Raw genomic sequence first — 19804 nt, 5'->3', positions numbered from 1 at the left:
TTATCTTAACGGCAATGGTTTTTTACATTTTTTGTGAATACAGATATAAATAAATAACAATACTACTGACTATCAAAAATGTTTAAAATTCAGAAATTATTTGTTTAAAATTCAGAAAACACGTTTCATAATAAATAATTAAAAATAAATATTTGACACTAAAAGGAACTCTACAAAAATTGAACATCAAATAAAATTAAAACAAGGCACTCTTAAAGGAGCACTTTTTCATTATTCAATAATGACAGTTTACCATTCAATAATGACAGTTTATCGTAATGACATTATTCATCAGAAAGAGAAATTTTTATTCAGAGATACCGATTATAACAAGAAGAAATATACATATACAAACCTGTATATGTTTACACTCCTGCCCTCGAGCTGGTAAAGTAATTCTTTTAAATGTGATTGGACATTTTAGAGAAACTTTAATGGCAGTCTGTTCCACTCCGTCTTCTCCATTTAGTGCACTGTTAGCCGACTGGGCAACACTTGTGAAATTCCTTTTGATTTTATTGACACACAGTTCAGCAGGTAATAACCTCTTCCGTAGCAAACCTTGTAGTACTGACCTTACTGTCGGTCTGTGGACCAGTTGTAACAAGAACAAGTGAGACTACAAGAAAAAAACACTTTACTTAGTAAAGCAATCAAGAAGAACTAATACATCATTTTCTAAAAATGGGGGGAAGAGGAGTAAGGAACTGGAAAAGCTTTTATTAATTTCAGTGAGAGCGGAAGTATCTCAAGAGTGGTGAACTCTCTCCCTCCCTTACAGTGACATAACTGGTGTTAGGGTGAAAGCACATGCGGGAGTCGTAGCGCGGAATAGTGATGTATGCATACACATATCAGTAATATAGAGGTTCCAATTATCTGAACCACACAAAATGGCGTAGCAAAATGTATTAAGATATTGATTTTCAAAATCAAGCATGATTGATACACTAAACTTCTTTAATTTAAAGTAAGATTTAACGAAAACTGTTTATAAATTGTAAATACAAATGCATATCAAATAGTAAGATAATTTTTACCAATGTAATAGAGAAAGTATAATTAAATTTAATAGCAAATAAATTGTCAAAACATCTGAATATTGTTAAAATCATATTTAACAGAACAAATAAAAGATATAAAAATAAAAACTTCCAATAAGATTAGAATTTGAAAATCCGAAAATATTAACATTAATTTAATCATAGCTAGTTCAAAAAATTCTAACCAATCGAGCATTCGGGTAAGTAGGCTGAGAAATTTCTCTTTAAAACACAACTCTCATTAAACAACGAGAACTGGTTTTTCTGCAGGAAAAACTGGGGGAGGAGCTTTGCAAAAGCTCAGCCAGTTAGTTTAGTAAAAATATGAAATTATACTGAATATACTATTTCATTTAATATTAATTATAACTCATAGTTTAAAAATTTAGTTTAATTAGTTTGGAAAATGTAACATGTATAAATTTCTTTTAAACATAATTACATGAAAGAAAGAGAGGAAAAAAAAATAAAAATTTTTTAAAAATGAATTGAAATTAACTATGTTGATTACAGATAACAGTTAAAGAAAAAACTGAAATATTACATTTAAAATAAATTACACAATAAATGCATTTAGAAATGAATCAAAATGGATTGCTGTTTTAGATGTTACAAGCCATATACAAAAAGCAGGTGACACTTACACAACAGCAAGCTGTAACTGTAATTTGAATGGTGTTTCTACCCGGTTGACACACTTCTTTTAGATACAAAGGCTTGTGTGATGTTTTGTTCTCACCCCTGTCTATGCATAGGGGTGTTGCATTTACAGATACTTGCACAGAAGCTGGCCAATTTGTATTCATCTGTCTGTCCTCATGGTGAAAACACTTCAGCTGCAGTTCTAGATCATTTCGATACATAAGGGTTTGATGTACAGAGGGTTTTAACTGGAAAGCGTGATTGCTCACAGCAAGGTTGTGCTCCAGTCGGAAAGGAGATAAGATGATGCCGTCACGGACAGGGAAAGTCAATCGCAGTTCATCGTCTTCTAGAAAAATGAAATAAAATAAAATATTAAAATTGTAGAACAAGCCATAAAAAGTTACATTTTAACTTGGACTCTTAATACCAATAATGCAATTCTAGAATTTTAATACCACATTATGAAGAATATTATTTTATTATTCAGTGCTCAAACATGTGATACTTATCCATTAGTTTGATAGACCGTAACTTGGCAAAAAGCACAGGTGCCATGCAGTTATTTATTTGACCCTAATGGATTTTCATTCTTTTATTTTAGTTCACACAAATAAAATGTAACATATAAAAAAAAACATAATGAAATAATGTTAGTTGAGACTACCCTTTTTTATACTTAAAATTTTTGGTGACCATTTCCGCACAGTGATTTTAATGTAGTATTAGTTGACCATTTTCTTAGTTTTCCGCATGTTTAAAAAATAAATGAAATAATGAATTTACTTATATACTAATGAGTGCCCCTGTAGCAGAATTTTTTCGAGCTATCTGCGACTAATCTCTCCAGCACAAATATCTTTCTGCAAGATGCTTTTAATTAAAACAAACATGTATGTTACTAATTGAAAGTAACAAACACGCTGAGTTTACAAAAAAAGACTATAACTTTTTTAAATTGAATAAGTAATAATCTTTAATTTTAATATTAGGGATGATATTCTCGCATTTTGTTGGGTGAAAAACGCACAAATTATTTGTGCGATTTTCCAAATTATAAAATTTTGTAAATAATCATCACAATAAAAAAAGTAATTAACAATCATGAAATCCACATGGTCCCCATGGCTGAAAAAAAGATCGATGACGAAATCACGCGAATCGGACTCCTTAAACGTGTTTCCAGATTAGGTTGGTGTAAATACTAATATCGTATAAAAAATCGGATTTAAAAACTATGGAGAAATCAGTAACAATAACAGTCAAAAATTCGATAGAATTATAGCCGTAAAAAGTACTCAAATGCACGATTTGAATTTTCCATATTGATTGAAATATATAGGGATATTTAAAATACGTGTGAAAATCGATATCAATAACTGCCGAAAATACAATCGAAAAATTACATCGATTTCCGATACTATCGGCGTAAATTGAGGGTGTCAAAAAGTGATTATCTAAATGCATGATTCAAATATGTGTAAATTTTTGTTGAAAGGAAAACAGAATTTTTTTTACTTTTCTAAAGAAAATTTTTTCTGCAAGAACTCTGTAACGTTCTGCGACAATGTCGCCGTGTCGCTGATATTCTGCCATGGGGATGAGTGCTTTATTAAGTCTTTATTAGATTGATTCTTCGTACAATGAAATAAAACATTAAAAAAAAAAAAAAAAAAAAAAACAAGCAGAGGAACCATTTATTATTATTTTTTAAAATTATAACACCTAATTGCCAATTTTGTAATTAGGATTAATTTTGTGCTGTGTATCAATTAACAGGCATAGATGGATTACATAATTTTAACCATATTTAACAATTTAAATACATGATTTTATAACATTTAGTCACCAGAATTATAAAATAACAAGATGAAATAGTCCACAGTTTCCTTAAAAATTATATATTCAGGCACTTTAGATTAAAAAATGCTTTACAAATTCTGCTCAATACATTAACCATAAATTAACAAAAGGAAAATATTGAAGTACATACTCCCATGTGTAGGTAACGGTGCAACTCCTTTCAACTCTGGAAAAGTGGGCTTTAGATCAGGATTAGGAGATAAATAAGGAGGTATTCCAGAAGCTGGAGTTAGAGGTGGTGTAGGATTTCCCGGAATAGGAGATTGTTGGTAATTCATATTTCGCTAAAGAAACATAATATATTAAGTTGTAGAGAAGGAAGTAAACAATTTTTTCATTCATAAACTAATTATTACTGAAGGAGGTAATGTGATTAATACAAATTGATGAAGTACATTAATTTTTTTTTATAATAAAAATATTCAAATAAATAAAACATAATAGGAGAATCCATAGAGCAGCCTTTTTTTTATCTACCTCTTAACAAGAAAGATCTAAAAGAAGAGACACGAGAGTAACTCATGTCTCTTTATTTCATATGATTTTATTTCATATGATTATATCAAGCAAATATATTAACTTTACATTAATTAATTTTTATTACTGCAAGTTAATTAACTCATTTTACTTTAACGCTAAATATCTTAGATTTAGAAACATGTTTTTATAATGTGTGAAGACAAAAATGCTTTTGTTTAATAGCTTCAAAACATACATGCAAAAAAAAAAAAAAAAAAAAAAAAAAAAAAAAAAATATATATATATATATATATATATATATATATATATATATATATAGGAATTGTTTCGCATTGTTCTCACAAAATTTGGCTAATGAGTAAAATTAATAATTTAAAGCTTTTTTTTTAAAAAAAAAATTAATAATTCTTACTATTCTAATTAATTTATGAATCTGATTTTTTTCAAATTTGCCAACTTACTTGCATAGTTTGCATATTCTGTTGGTTGTATTGTGGAGCACCATATTGTTGTTCATATGCAGGAGCTTGGTGTGGAGGTGTACCGTTCATCTGGTTTTGATGATAGTACTGACCCCCTCCTTGATTTACATAAGGATTGGATTGAGGCCTTATTGAAGGCCGCATTTGTTGTTGTGCGAGGTAGTTAGGATTAGTCATTGCAGATTGCTGTACACTGGAGTTATACTGTTGCTGCTTAAACTGATTTGTGGGACCAACAGGATACTGAAAAAGATTTAAAAAATTAGTTTTATTTATTAGAAAGTTCAAATAATATTTGAAGATAATAGATAAATGATCACTTATCTGATCTGTACTTAAATAATTATTAAATTACATATTGATCACTTATAACTAACTATACAAAACAAATTACTAGCAGAAATTATAAGCTAGTTTTAAGTGGAAAAAAAATTGGCTTTTTCAAGAATTGAAAGGAGAAAATTTTATTTCAATGTCTGCTTTAAATAATGTTAAGTTATACATGAAAGATTAACAAAATTTTAATTAAATAACTTTATTAGAACTAAATACTTTAGATCAAGGAGAATGTTATTGTCTGATTACATAATTATACAAATAAAATACTTAAAATTACAGTATAAGATCAGCGAAGCCACACCATTATGTAAATAATATCAAAAGTATATTTAAATATATTTCTTTTATAATTGCATAGTAAGCATTCAAATTATCTCAAATTTATAATAATTTGGTTGCGTCAATCAAGTAGGATGCAAGAGATCAAGTTTGCTATCAATTGTTTGTTTTGAAATCATCCTAGTTCTAGAATTTACAATGATTAATAGAACTCCACTGAAAATAAAACAGCTAAATATGTTACAAATTAACAACACATCACAAATGTACACAAGCTATTTAATTTACCTGATTTGTGTTAAATCCGTGCTGAGCACTTCCACCATAATGTTGCATACTAGCCGGACCATACTGCTGCACCATAGGATTGTACTGTGACGGCCTCTTCTGAGCCATATGTTGCTGTGGTGTAGGGTATGGAGCTACCCTATTCCTGGTTTGAGGCATCATTCCCGGAGAACTACCACCATACATAGGACCATGTGTAGGCTGCACAGTACTACCAACACCACCCATTGATTTGTTCATAGCACTAGTGTTCATTCCCATAGGCCCATTTACGGACATTGGGGACATAGAGTTCGACATGTTCATCATAGTATTGTTCATATGATTGGTCATGCTATTTAAAGAGTTTCCCATAGGATTTCCCATACCGGCATTCATACCATTGTTCATAGGTTGATGTGTTGGCATACGTTGATGATTTGGCATATAACTACCCTGGTACGGAGAATTTTGCATTGCTGGAACCTGTAATAGACATTTTAAGTATTAATAGTATGTAAGATGTTAACATGCTGACCAAGAAAAGAAAATGAATAATAAATTAAATAATGAGAGTAAACATACAGATTTTGAATTATGAGGAGAGAGGGAAGATATCAGATCAAGACATCAATCTTAGATATCAATCTTTCAAGATATCAATCTTAAGTTCTCATATGACCTGACATAAACCACATTATTTATTAAAATCATTAGGAAATTTTTTAGTCAAAAATTGTAATTTTTATAGGAGGAATAAACAAAAAAGTTATTGTAAGTAGTACTTTTATAAGTTTTGACTAGGTAAATTTTTGTGGCCTAAAAAGTTCAGTTTTCAATTTTATTCATAAGAAATAATATGATAAATGATAAAAAAAAGTGATAAAATTTTCTCTACCTGCCCATACTGATTGTTAACAGTAGGTCCTTGCCTTTCTTGCAAAGCTACAACACTAGCAGTTGCGGTGGCGGTAGCAGTCGCAGCCGCTGCCACAACAGCGGTGTTCAGGGATGCTTGAAATTCATTTCCAGGAGTGTGACCAGCATTTGGCATGGAACCTGGCATGCCACTAGACATTTGAGGAGTTGGTCCATACCTATAAACAATATTTAAAGATTGTTATTTGAAATAACAGGATATCTGTTTTGAATATTAATTATTTAACAGCTAATGTAACAAACTTTAATTTTTTCCCCAATATTAGACAATTTACAAAGAGCATTAAATCACAGTTTAACTTTTTTGTTTAATTTTGATATTTAGAAATGTTTAATATAATTAAAAAACTTAAATTATAAACTAATTAACATCATAAAGGCACACACGTTTTATTGGATTTAAATTAGAAGAACAAAGTTTCAAATTTGATGAGTAAATCCCAATTGATTAGCATTTCAAATTCATTAGAATACAGCAACTGGGATTTAAAAAAATGCAAAAACTTCCTTTATAAGTATTTACGTTAGTTTATTGTGTTGCTTCAATTTTGTGATGTTGTAAAATTTATTAAATTAATTGTAATTAAATTTTTAATCAATTTTGCAATATTAATTCTCAATTCTGTAATTACCCACCAAACATTATAGCTCAGTGAGGAAGTTGGATTTTTTCTGTGTACTCATTTAAAAATACATACAGATCTTAATTTATCCTAAGTAGTAAATAACATCAATTATAAGACCTGCATGTATTTATTTTTAAATGAGTACGTATGTGTATGCATTTAGTTTTAAAAGCATTTTTTTCTCCTGTATTTCGAATTCGAAAAGTTGCCCGAAAACAGTTTGAAGCGCAAGCCATATAATTTACGATTCCCCCCCCCTCCTGAATGCATTTTATCCAGTTAATAATGGACAAAATCCATACTATATGACGTTAATACGACACTTTAGGAAGTAAACCTACCACATACGTTAAGTACTATTACGGGGGCTTTTCTTAAAAATATTGTGTGAGGAAAAATCATAACAATCAATTTCTTTAAAAAATAATGTGCTGATATTTATAAATTATCAGTATTCATTGAACAGAATAATTCAGGTTTTATTTAATTTTTTTACAAGCTTAACTGTCATGTTTTTATTATTAATAAATAAAAAAAAAGGGAAACCATAAAAGGCAAAACATTTTTTCTCTTTTTAAATTATATCCAAAAATTGAATGTAGTTGCTCTTTAAATTTTCAGTTCAATGAAAATAGTAATACGCAATGAATGAAAATAGGATTGGGTCTGCAAGGAATCACCCATGAAAGTTATGTAGACTGATTTCAGAAAAAGAAATATAAAAGTGCACCTTCAGAACAGGAAGAAAACAGTGGGGACTTTATTCTACTAAAGACGTAAACAAGAGTGCGAAGTTGCAACACATGTTTTACTTCATCGCGCAGTCTCCTTGTCTAGACTGCTACAGCAGACAATCTTGCCACAAAATTCGAATATATGATCACAGGATATAATACATTGAAATTGTTCTGGTCGATCCCTAACGATCGATTCATTCAGTTTCTAACAAGTTGAAAGAAAACAGACTTAAAAACAAATAATTCCTTTTCGCAGTAAGAAACACGCGGTGCATTCTCGTCATTCTACAATTACGTAGGAAAAAAAACGGACATTATTTATATCTTCATGTCAAACGATGTTTAGAGATTTAAAATATCACTTATAACTACTAGAGTTGTTTTATTTGTAACTAAAATGGGGCGATATATAGCAAAAATCGATATTTTTTACTATCACAATAACGATGTTTTAAAATATATTTTCCCTAAAAGCTAGGATCGCTACAGCTAAAAATCAAAATTACAATAATATTGTGATTAGTATCGAATACGATAAAATATTGCAACAATTATCGGCAATATATAACATAACTTGTAACTGAATCATAACAAGCTTTAGAAATTCACTGATAAATTTACTTTGTAATTATGTAACCCAAATGTTTTGCTAGAACTCAGCAATGAATCGTAAAATATCAATCTTAGTATCGTGAAAATGATATTTTGCAGAGTACACCCACTATAAATCGTGAATATTTTGTATTACGATAAATCTAGAACATACGATAATATCACGATCATTATCGACAACGATGAATCGCAAAAATAAAAATTCTATTACCGCTCAGCAAATATGTTTACAACAATAAATATCATCAAAAGGATGATGGTTTTGTAACTATCCTAAAAAGTATCAAGTCAGTACCAGAATTGATTCTTTAATGGAATAAACACATTTACTAAAAAAAGTAAGCTTTATTTGTTACAAAGAGAAATATAGCTAAAAAAAAACCGAAATAAAAATGGAATGGAAATAAATTGGTATCGTTTTTCAGAAGATTATTCTTTAATTACGAGGACAATGGACCTTTAATTTTATATATATATATATATATATATATATATATATATATATATATATATATATATAAATTCTAGGTCTTTAAATACGAAGTTTCTTACAAAAGATAGTGGAAATTTAGTAAGACATGTAATTATTTAATTTAGTAGAAGTAGTTAAAAAATTTATTTGCTTACAAATAAGTTTTTTTTTAAACAAATGTTACTTGAAATGATTTAATAAAACAAAAATATTTTTTCATAAAACTTGATTCCCCCCCCCCTCCTTCTATTTAAACTTATATTTTTTTAAAATAAATTGATAATTTTTCTAAGCCCTATTTCTGAATTTTTAAAATGATTTTTAAAACTTCATTTTAAAATTTTATAAAATGATTTTCAAAAAATTTACTTTTAAAAATTTCAGTGTAAGAGATTTATTTACTTAGATACAACTACAAAAAAAAAGCATTTAAGTAAATAATTTAGTAATTTTTTTTAACTAAGTACATTAAGTATCTTGTATGTGCATAGTTGAGTGCAAAAAAAAAAAAAAAAATTTAAGATCTAGTGTCCTGTTGTTCTATAGGGTAAAAAAAAAGCTATCTTTTCTTCTTTTCATGAATTTAACTTTAATCCTATCTAAATTGCTTGAAAACATGCAACGTTTTAACGTCATTAGTAGAAAATGACAAGCACTTTTCACACAATGGAAAAAGAACGGATATCGCGAAATAAAGCGTCATCGAACGAAACTAGCGGATGTATACACACTTTCAGAATTTCGTACAAAGATGACAAAACAAAAATGTGACGTCATCACAAAAAATTACCATCAGACAGTAACCACATAACGTCAACAATGTATGTCATAAAAAAATATCATTGTTTCTTTAGTCTAATGTTTAGCTTAAAAATTGAATAAATTAACTCTCCTAAGTACTCTATGAACAAGAGAGTTGAGCTTCAATTTAAATATTATTTTCTTCGTAGGCTTTATTCTTTAAAAATGGACTAATTCCAATGTCTTCGTGAAAATAATTTAATTACAATACATCTTATGTTAGGTATAAACAGAATTTAATAAAATAAAAAGGTGTAACGTAAGTTAGAGTTAACAGAGAAAATAACGTTAAATTTTTATGATTTAATTTAATTGAAATATATGACACAAGTTTCGAGGTAAGATAGTGAAGCTCTACGCACTATTTAAATGTGTTATAAATTTACGCAATAATTTAAGTCGCAAATCTAAGAAAGAAACAAATTTCAACTATTCACATAAATAACACCAACAATTAAATGTCATATGAACCCCAGAAAACTTGATTTAAGAGAATAAATTAGAATGCTTTTTATTTCCGGATACTCACGCGAAATATCTGTTGCGTGCTATTCCTTCAATTACACGCAAGTCCTAGTTTAAAAAAAAAAAAAAAAAAAAAAAAGTAAAATAAATTGACAGATATTACATTTTTGTCATAAAAATTAAAAAAATAACAGAATGACGATATTTTGATAATTGCTGTAAATCATACCTTTGGATTCAAGAGAATTTCTGAGGAAATATAAACAGCGCTTTCGTTTTGAATTTGTAAATGACAAGCATTATTACGTGATTAAAAAAATAGAGCAAATATCTATTTACAAATAATATTTCTTGATAGACAGGAAGTATAGATCCTGATTCAGGATGTTTTGAATATAGATATGCAATCGCCGATTCATCCGCCAAGTCAGAAAAGAAAATATTAACAAAACACAGGTGGTTTTAAAATAAAATTTAATCACAATTGTCACAATTTAGCTTTTTACCCATCAAAATACTTAATATAGAATGGGAATTAATCGAGCACTTAACTTGTAGACAGAGAATTTATTGAAAATATAATTTTTTTAATCAATACTTTTAAAATTGTTTGCACAAAAACATATATTTATTAACGATATCAAAATTACCTAACAACACACAGTTTGAGTTAAAAATAAATAGCTGTTACACAGGGATGAAAATAAATAAATAAAATCGAACGTGTTTATTTTAAAAGGGTGATTTTATTGCTTAAACCAAATAATATAAGTGCACAAATAGATTAATATCAGACGATTTTTAAACTTAAAAAAATGGGAATTCTAACATTTAAATAGTAGCCTAAATTCTACATTCAGTAAAACTTTTTAAAATCGTTTTCTTCAGTCAGAGTTCGTTTCCGAACAGTCAAGGTACTAAGCAGATTCAATTCGCTTTGAAATCAACAAATAATAGGCATTTATAATAGTTTTATAATTTTCTGCTTATGAAGTTGTATTTAAATGAAAGTAAAATTGAAAAACTTTTACGAAATTTCTCTAGTAAGCAATCAGTTGACGAAGTTTCACAATTTAGATGTCACATGGTTTCATTTCCCACGCGGAACTTCGACGCTTTAATTAATGCTTAAAATACATCGAATTCCACTTACACATTTCCTGATATCACCCAAAAGGAGAAAAAAAAATAGACAATGAAATGAGGAAAGAACAAAAATGAAAAACAGAGCATAAAGAGGCTGAAATAAGAAAAGCCAATAAAGAAAGTGGAACAACGACATGGAAGAGTCAAAAGATTCCTTTTGATATAAACTTGGGAGAAGGGGGAATAATTGAAAGAGACCATTTGTAATAATGAGTTCAGATTAATCCACTTATCTTTTACATTCGATATTTTAGGAGAGTGGGGTAAAACAAAACATTTAAGGTAAGAACAGCAATTATGTTAGATTTCATTCAAATCTATAATTCGATGCGACAACATTTAGCTTTTCAAATTAAACCCACACAAGTATTTCAGGAGCTTCATGGTGAATCAACTTATATGATTAGCTTCAACTTTAGAGCACATAAAAAGCGCTACAAAATCCTATCTCGACCTATTGTAGAGAGCGCCCAGCTGCGAAGATAAACTTAACTATTAGTTGATCATTTGATCGTATAATTGCATTTTTTTTTTTATTGAATTTATGAATTTCGCTGAATTCGTGTCAAAATTATATTTTTCTTAACATCTTTTACTCTCAAGTAAATTGCAATTCAATTTAAATATTTCAATTTCCTCATCTTTTTATTTTTTTTTACTTTCAAACTTATTGATATGCTGCTTATACATAATTTTTTTTTTTAAACTAACAGAGGAATAAATAAGCTTTTCGATAAATTATCAATAAAGATTTTCCCCCCTCTGTTTATAGTAAAATTTGACATAGAACAAAATAAATGACAAATATTTATAATTTTAAAGATTACTTTGCGGCAAAAATTAACTAAATGGTTTTTGTCAAAATTGATAGGGGGCTCTACCGTGCCTAGGGGTCCTAACGTGTTCTATGTGGGTCAACTTTATAATGAAAATGTTTATCATCATACGATATGTAACATTCCCTTACTTGGTAATAATAATTTAAGTTATCTTAGTTTTCATTTCGGTAAATTGTGACTCAAAAATTAAAACATAGTTTTTTAAGAGTTTACACCTTTACAAAATGAACAAAGACTAAAATTCATCCTTATCAATAAATAGCTGTTCGGTTTATTTCAGTTATAATTAATATTATGTTACCATTAAAGGTGAAAATAATTTTGATCCGCAAGAGATTTTAATTCCATTTCCTTAATTTAGGAGAACATTTCGTCACAACTAACCCTTCAAATTTTAATAACATAATAAACAATTACTTAATAAGAAATTATTTAGTAAATTGTTCTTCAATACTTTAGAAAGTTATATCTTTCATCCTTGCGGAGAAGAGAGGGGAATAAATTGTGTATAAGTAAGCATTTCCCACCAAGTTAAAAGAGAAATTGAATAAATAAATAAATACATACATAATATAAAAACTAACGACTTTAACTATTAAAATTTAGATGTAATATTTATATGTATAGATGATATAAAAATATAAGATCAACATTTTAATCGTATAAATCGTTAGTTTTATTCAGATGTAATATTTTTATATAACGACTCTTTTATACAAATATTAAATTAAAAAGAAAAAAGTAATTAAATATATTTATGAAATCCTTGCACCGCATTTATAAATCGATTGAAATATCTTTAATGTATTTACTTTTATAAAAGAATAAATATTGGTTTTAAAGCGATAGCTAAAATGAGTTGATTTTTAAATATTTTATTTTTATTTTTTATAAATGACACTCTGCAAGCCATATTAAAATTGCTTCGATTACAAACAGCATATTAAATGATTAAAGCAGGGATCTTAATATATATTTAAGAGATAAATTACTTTTGCACGTTGGGCAGCGTTATTTACCGATGGCACTAAATATTTGTCCTACATTTTACTTACTGACAAACCTGAAAACATAGTGACGCGAGGCAGAATCGGGAAAGTCCCTCAATAAGGTTTCGAGTTCAGTGGAACGTACGACATGGAAACAATAGAAAAAGGTTCATCTTGTGGCAAAAATAAAAATAATCAAATAAACAGAATGTTCGCATTACTCCGTTTTTTAAATATATATATATATATATATATATATATTTAAAAAACGGAGTGTATATATATATATATATATATATATATATATATATATATATATATATATATATATATATACAGTGGAACCCCGATTTTACGTTGTCCGTTTCGTACGTTATCCCGCTTCTTACGTCATTTTCTGCTGATCCGTGAAAATTGCCTATACCGATTATGTTAAAAAATCCCAGATTTTGCGTTACCCCTTTTATGAAAATCCCGCTTGATGCGTTTTTCTACAAACAGATAAAAAAAATTTTTTTATTCTATTCAAAATGGTTTTACTCATTTCTCCGTGCTAGCATACCAAATGAGATTTTCAGTCGGTTTTGTTTGAGTTTGAAAGCTATATCATTTTTTCTCATTTTCGAAACTTCAGTCATCGTGTTCTTTTCTCAAAAGAAGATGTCGAAACGAAAATGCTTTTCTCTGGCCGAAAAGGCTGAAATCGTCGAAAAAGCTGAAGAATTTCATGGCTATTCTTTGCTAATCTTGCTAATTCTTTGGGTATTGCTTATTCAAATTTGCAAATGATTTTAAAGCAAGAAGCTTCAGTAGATCTAAACGCTGAAAAACTCGGAAAATATGCCAAGAGAAAAACCCTTAAAACAGCTCCGTATAATGAGTTAGAAAAAATTTTAATAAACTGGCTCAAGGAAGCCAGAGCAGCAAAGATTCCTATAAATTGATCCATCCTGAGAGAAAAGGCGCTTGAAATTGCTGAAAAGGCTTAAACTCCATGGCTTCAGTGCATCAAATGGCTGGATCGATTGATTAAAAAAAAGGAACAATTTATGCTTCAAATCTATCTGTTGTGAATCCGATAGTGTGGATATGACAACTGTGCAACAGTGGAAAGAAGAAACTCTGCCAAATTTATTAAGGGGCTATAATCCAAGTGACATATTTAATGCGGACGAAACGGGATTGTTTTTCACCCTATTGCCGAACAAGACATTGACAATTAAAGGTGAAAATTGTCATGGAGGAAAGCTTTCAAAAATGCGCTTTACTGTTCTGCTCTGTGCAAATGCCGATGGAAGCCAAAATTTAACGCCTCTTGTGATCGGTAGAGCAGAGAAACCACTGTGTTTCAAAAATATCAAAAGTTTTCCTACCGATTATGCTTGGATGACGCAAGCATTATTTAAAAATTTTCTTCGAAAACTGGATAAGAAAATGAGTTTTCAAAAGCGCAACATAATTTTATTCCTAGACCAATGCACTGCTCATTTAATCCTTAAATTGAAAAACGTGCGAATAGAGTTTTTTCCAGCTAACTGTACGAGCAAACTTCAACCACTGGATTTAGGAATTTTACGATCATTTAAAAAGAGTTACCGGAAGCAACTGGTTAGAAAATAGAAAATCTCTGTTTCTTGATTCTGGTGACTTTCAGGATGCTTCTAAGGCAAAAATTCATGTTCTTGAGGTTCTTAATTTGATATCTTCAGCTTGGGACAGTGTCGTCCGAAAGTGCATTATCAATGGATTCAATAAAGCAGGATTTTCAATATCGGAGGAGGAGGGCGCTGTTACTTTCGAGGAAGAAGGGGAAGGTAATGTGTCTGAAGTTGAGGATCTACGGGAAGTCGATGATGCATACATCGACTGTGAGACAGATATCATTACTTCAGAAATCCCTTCCATAAGTGATTTAATGCCTGATTCCGACGATAATGCTGATGACGATGAAGATGAAATGACAGAAGACGTGCCAACAGCTGATCAAGCGATACAAAGCATTAAAACTCTAAAACAATTTTTACTTGCAAATGTAAATCAAGAAGCAAATTTGCAAAAAATTTTTAGTATTGAACAAGTTGTATACGAAATTGTAGCTAAAAACGAAATCCAAGTAAAGATTACTCATTTTTCCATTAATTTGACTGGTAAGTGTCAATTTTTAAAAATGTGCATAGATCTTTCTTAACCCCGATTTTACGTTATTCCGCTTCGAGCGTTTTTTATCGCTAGTCCGACAGAAAACGTAAAATCGGGGTTTCACTGTATATATATATATTGGAAAATAATATAATAAAGAATGATGAAAAAGTGAAGAAAAAAAAATTATGAAAAACTTTTTTTCTAAAAATATTTAAACAAAATATTGAATTATTAATATTAAAAAGATATATTAAAAATGCACAAAAAAATTTTAGAACATTTTATTTGAATAATTTTTCCATGCGTTCTCTATATTTTTAACTTATTTTATGACAGGGTTGCCACTCAAATCTGGAAAAAAATTCCCTGTTCATATTATACGCGATATATTAAGAGGAAACAACAATTACTGAGCTCTTGTGTTAGCTAAGCTATATTGGGTCAACTATTTATATTAGTTTTAATTGCTAGAAAAACAGCTGAACATACTTAAATAATGCTATAGTAAATGATGTAGTTTAGTATAGCTGAAATATCATGGTTAAATATCCCATAGATTACGCTTTGAGGGGTCACCATTTTTTAAAAGACAAAAGTAAGAAACAAAATTCCCTGTATTTTCCCATTTTGTAAAGAAAAAATCTGAATTCCCTGTATTTTCCCTGATTTTTAAATTTCCTGTATTTTCCAGGTTTTCCCTGTAGAGTGGCAACCCTGTATGAGTTCTATATACTTGCAGATTATGCACAATAAATAAAACTTATTATTCCTCTTTATTTATTTTTTTATTTTCTTCGTTTCTCTCTCTATATATACAAATATTTTAAATTGCATGAGAATCATTTTTTGGCAACTTTATAAAGTATAATTAGAATTTTTAATTATTTTATAAAATATCAAATTACATAATATTAAGATAAGGATTTTATGCTAAATAATATCTTCATGCAAAATCAGTGAATTACGAAAAAAAAAAAAAAAAATACAGATTTTGGACTAAATGCTCAAAAAATTAACTTCACATTTTGTTTCAATTTTTTTTTAAAAAGATTAGATGATTTAAAATGCTACTAAAAAAGTTTAAAAACCTTTAAAAATTATTTAAAGGTTTTAAAACTTTTTTAATAGCATTTTAAATCATCAAATTTTTTTTTTTCCCACTAAAGATGTGAATATTACGCCTATTTTGGGTTTCAGAAATCTAATTCAGCAACTGCTCCTAATTTAAAAAAGAACCTTTATTGGTCTTATCCTTATTGGTCAAAAATAAATGCATAACATCGACAGCGTATAAGCTAAATATTTACGTTCACAACTAAAGTTCAGAGAGAGCAATACATCAACTTAGAACCTAGAGGTAAAAAAAAAAAAAAATCTTCAGCTTCCAAAAAATAGCATAACTTCCTTATTATTTCTTCTCAACAGGAATCACTAAAATCTTTTTTTTTTTTTTTTTTTACTACATTTGTTTAATACATGTTTTGGTTAAAAGATGTTTTGCTTAAAAAGAGACACCGATTAATTTAAAATCTTTTGACACCGGTTCCATTACATTTTAAAATTTTAAGTTATAGTTCACACATTTTTTTAAAAAGTGAATTGAAATTAGTTTTAAAAACAGCTATGAAATTCCATACGCTCATTTAGTGTTTTATAAATTATTTAGTTAGAAAGGCATGGGTAGAGGCCGAGCCGAACATAGACCTTTTAAGGGGCAGCAAGTTCCAATTATCAATTGTTTTAAAGGAAGAACACCTCGCAACAACTACCAACTAGGAGATATTCGAAATTATCAACTGTTTTATAGGAAGAACACTTCGCAACAGCTACTTCGCGAGGCAAGAATTTGACGATTGAAGTCCACGTCAGATTGTGAATCTTCATAAAAAAGAAGTAATAATTTTCCGTGGCTATTGGCACAACAGCTAAATACCATAGTTTTCATTTTATTTTTAAATCTGAGACGCGGTCTATTTACTTCGTCGCATGTTCAGATTTCGCCGAAAGGGAGTGATGCGTCTCGCCAAAGGTTTCAATATTTCCCAGAAGACAGCGTGCGCTAATTTATTCAAATGTCTCACTCATTCAGACAAAAAACAGATTTACTATGAATAAGTATAACAACCAATCGGTTTCTATGAACTTATGAGGTTCAAGTGCAGTGAATTTATGACGAAAAAATAAAATAAAATGAAACAATGTTATACGCTATTGTCGTTTTCATCTTAATTACAGAACGATTGATAGTTCTAAGCGAAAAATTAATAATTTGAAATAATAAATTTAATAAGATCGTTTGAAGCTGAATTTAATAAGGTCGTTTGAAGCTAAATTTAATAAGGTCGTTTGAAGCTGTTTTAACTCCAGTTATATAGAAGCGGAAAATTTTATACTATCTCGGCATAGTTTAAAAAAAATTAGTATTTTAAATTAATAAATTTAAGTAAGATCGTTTGCAACTGTTATTCTATGTTAAATGGAACTGTTTTTAAATAGTTGTACATTCTGCATCATCTGTATTGGAATATTAAACTTAAATATTTAAAAGAAAAGTGAATACTGAAAAAAAATTATTTCTAAATATCAAAATGCAAATAAATTATTGAAGGATGATATCTCAAAAGCGTAACCATAAGTAATTTCATTGCAATTAGTTTACATTTTTAATTAAAAAGTAAAATTAGCATTTGAAACTTTACGAACTAGCTTTATCTATATTTTAAATTACTTGTTCATATGAAAGGAGAAATCGTCATGAAGCATTTCTCCAGCGGTAAAGCATCCCCTTAATTGCACGATGCGAAAAAGGACAAATCATATGCTTTTCCTGTCATGAGGCCGTGAAACCAGCATTCAACTGAAAAGAGCATTTTTACTCTTTTAACAACATAAGGAATATCACTTTTTAAAAAATCGTGTTAAAAGTTGCAAGAATAGGACGAGAAATTTACACGAAAAAGAGGAGAAATTAATGGAAATATGGCCTTAGTAACGTGAAAAATTGTGTAAAGCAGGTATTTTCAACCTGTCGTCCGCGCGTTTTTATGTAGTCCGCGAATATTACCATTGAAACTGTTTACGGTACTTGGATGTCTATTAAAATTGGCTTTGATCAAGGGAGACGGTCATTAAAGTCAAAATTTGAGCCCAATAAGTCAAGTACTGTCAATGTGTTTTGTAAGAACTGAAGAATATGCTTTCTATTAACCATTAACAGAACAATATTAATTAAATATCTTTTAAAAGAATAATGAGACTGCATGTGAACTGGTACCCCTGAATGGTTTGCCTTTCAGAAACTACGGAGAATGCAAAACAATATTTCAAATTTTATTTCACTTATTATACTTTTAATAATAGGTTAATATTAAATCTGGTCGAGTCAAATTCGTTAATTTAGGTAAAAGATAATATTGTTTCTAATCAGTTAAAACGAATTTATGGCTAAATATGTCATTATTATATTGTTTCTTATCAATTAAAACGAATTTGTGGCTAAGTAAGTTATTATTATATTGTTTCTTATCAAGTAAAACGAATTTGTGGCTAAGTAAGTTATTATAATGTTTTTATCAAATAAAACGAATTCGTGGATACGTAGATTATTATTATAGTAGTTTCTTATCAGTTAGACGAATTTGTGGCTAAGTAAGTTATTATATTGTTTCTTAACAAATAAAACGAATTCGTGGATAAGTAGATTATTATTATAGTAGTTTCTTATCAGTTAAAACGAATTTGAGGCTAAGTAAGTTATTATTATATTGTTTCTTATCAAGTAAAACGAATTTGTGGCTTAATAACTTAATATATTGTTTCCGATTGAGTCTAAACAAATTTATGAATATGACTTACCCATTATAACCAGGACCATTTTGCCTTGTGTTCATGACAGGAGGTGGATAGGACTTGGGTGTCATTGCTCCAGGATAGGAATTTTGTTGTACTCCACTTGAATATGGTGTTTGCGCCATGGTTGTGTTGGTGCCTCCGTATGAGTTATGTGCCATGGGCCCACTTTGTGTACTCGTCGTAACACCCCACACCGTCGTAACCACAGAGAGTTGTTGCTGTTGGGGACCCTGCGCAGGAGGGGGTCCCTGTCCCGGTGCCTGTTGCCAACCCATAGTGGATGCCATTGGCGCCATTGTTGGGTCACTAAAACAATAGCTACAGATTTAAAAAAAGGACAGCATTAATTACAATCTGCACCTCTTCGAAAAAGGAGTTAGGAGGTTAGTGGTGATTGGTTACAATAAAGGATTGCAGAAAATAGATAAAAAATTAGTTATTCTATTCATTTATAAATTAAAGTATATTAGACTTTTTTTTTTCTCTTCTCCATGGAACAGAATATTTTTAAAAAAGTAATTATTCCTTAAAGTATACTGCACTGAAATTATATACTATTTTTTATTTGCAGTTTAAATATAAAACAAAATATTATTATAAATAATATCGTCATTTTGGTTTTGAAAATTAAACTATCAAAATACAATCCTTTAGAGCAAGTCATGCAGAGCTTGGGAAAGGTGCAGAAGAAAATTAGTGCAGTTAAAAGTAGAAAAATAGATTGAAGATAAAACAGGAATATTTCAATAAAAACATAGCAAATAAATTGATAAACAAAATTCAAAATAA

The 19804-nt window shown here is 29.1% G+C and overlaps 1 protein-coding gene across 17 annotated transcripts in view; it reads right to left on the bottom strand.

The window, feature by feature from the left end:
* Window positions 1-19804, bottom strand: part of LOC107437528 (zinc finger MIZ domain-containing protein 1) — a 152411-nt gene that overhangs the window by 7720 nt on the left and 124887 nt on the right. For 9 of the 17 annotated variants that reach the window (XM_071186682.2, XM_071186686.2, XM_016049595.4 and 6 more), the window contains 7 exons: window positions 19019-19333; window positions 6294-6492; window positions 5417-5881; window positions 4490-4753; window positions 3679-3832; window positions 1688-2034; window positions 356-619 (listed from right to left, as the gene is read on the bottom strand). In XM_071186682.2, coding sequence (XP_071042783.1) covers window positions 356-619; window positions 1688-2034; window positions 3679-3832; window positions 4490-4753; window positions 5417-5881; window positions 6294-6492; window positions 19019-19333 — 2008 coding nt within the window. The remainder of the gene's footprint in view (window positions 1-355; window positions 620-1687; window positions 2035-3678; window positions 3833-4489; window positions 4754-5416; window positions 5882-6293; window positions 6493-19018; window positions 19334-19804) is intronic. The other 8 variants (XM_043045721.3, XM_071186688.2, XM_071186690.2 and 5 more) reach the window with 2 other exon arrangements.

The sequence above is a fragment of the Parasteatoda tepidariorum genome, chromosome 9 (genome assembly GCF_982258835.1).
Source record: "Parasteatoda tepidariorum strain Cologne lab strain chromosome 9, Ptep-v5.0, whole genome shotgun sequence".
Lineage (NCBI taxonomy): Eukaryota > Metazoa > Arthropoda > Arachnida > Araneae > Theridiidae > Parasteatoda > Parasteatoda tepidariorum.
This window is presented reverse-complemented; position numbering and strand designations above follow the sequence as displayed.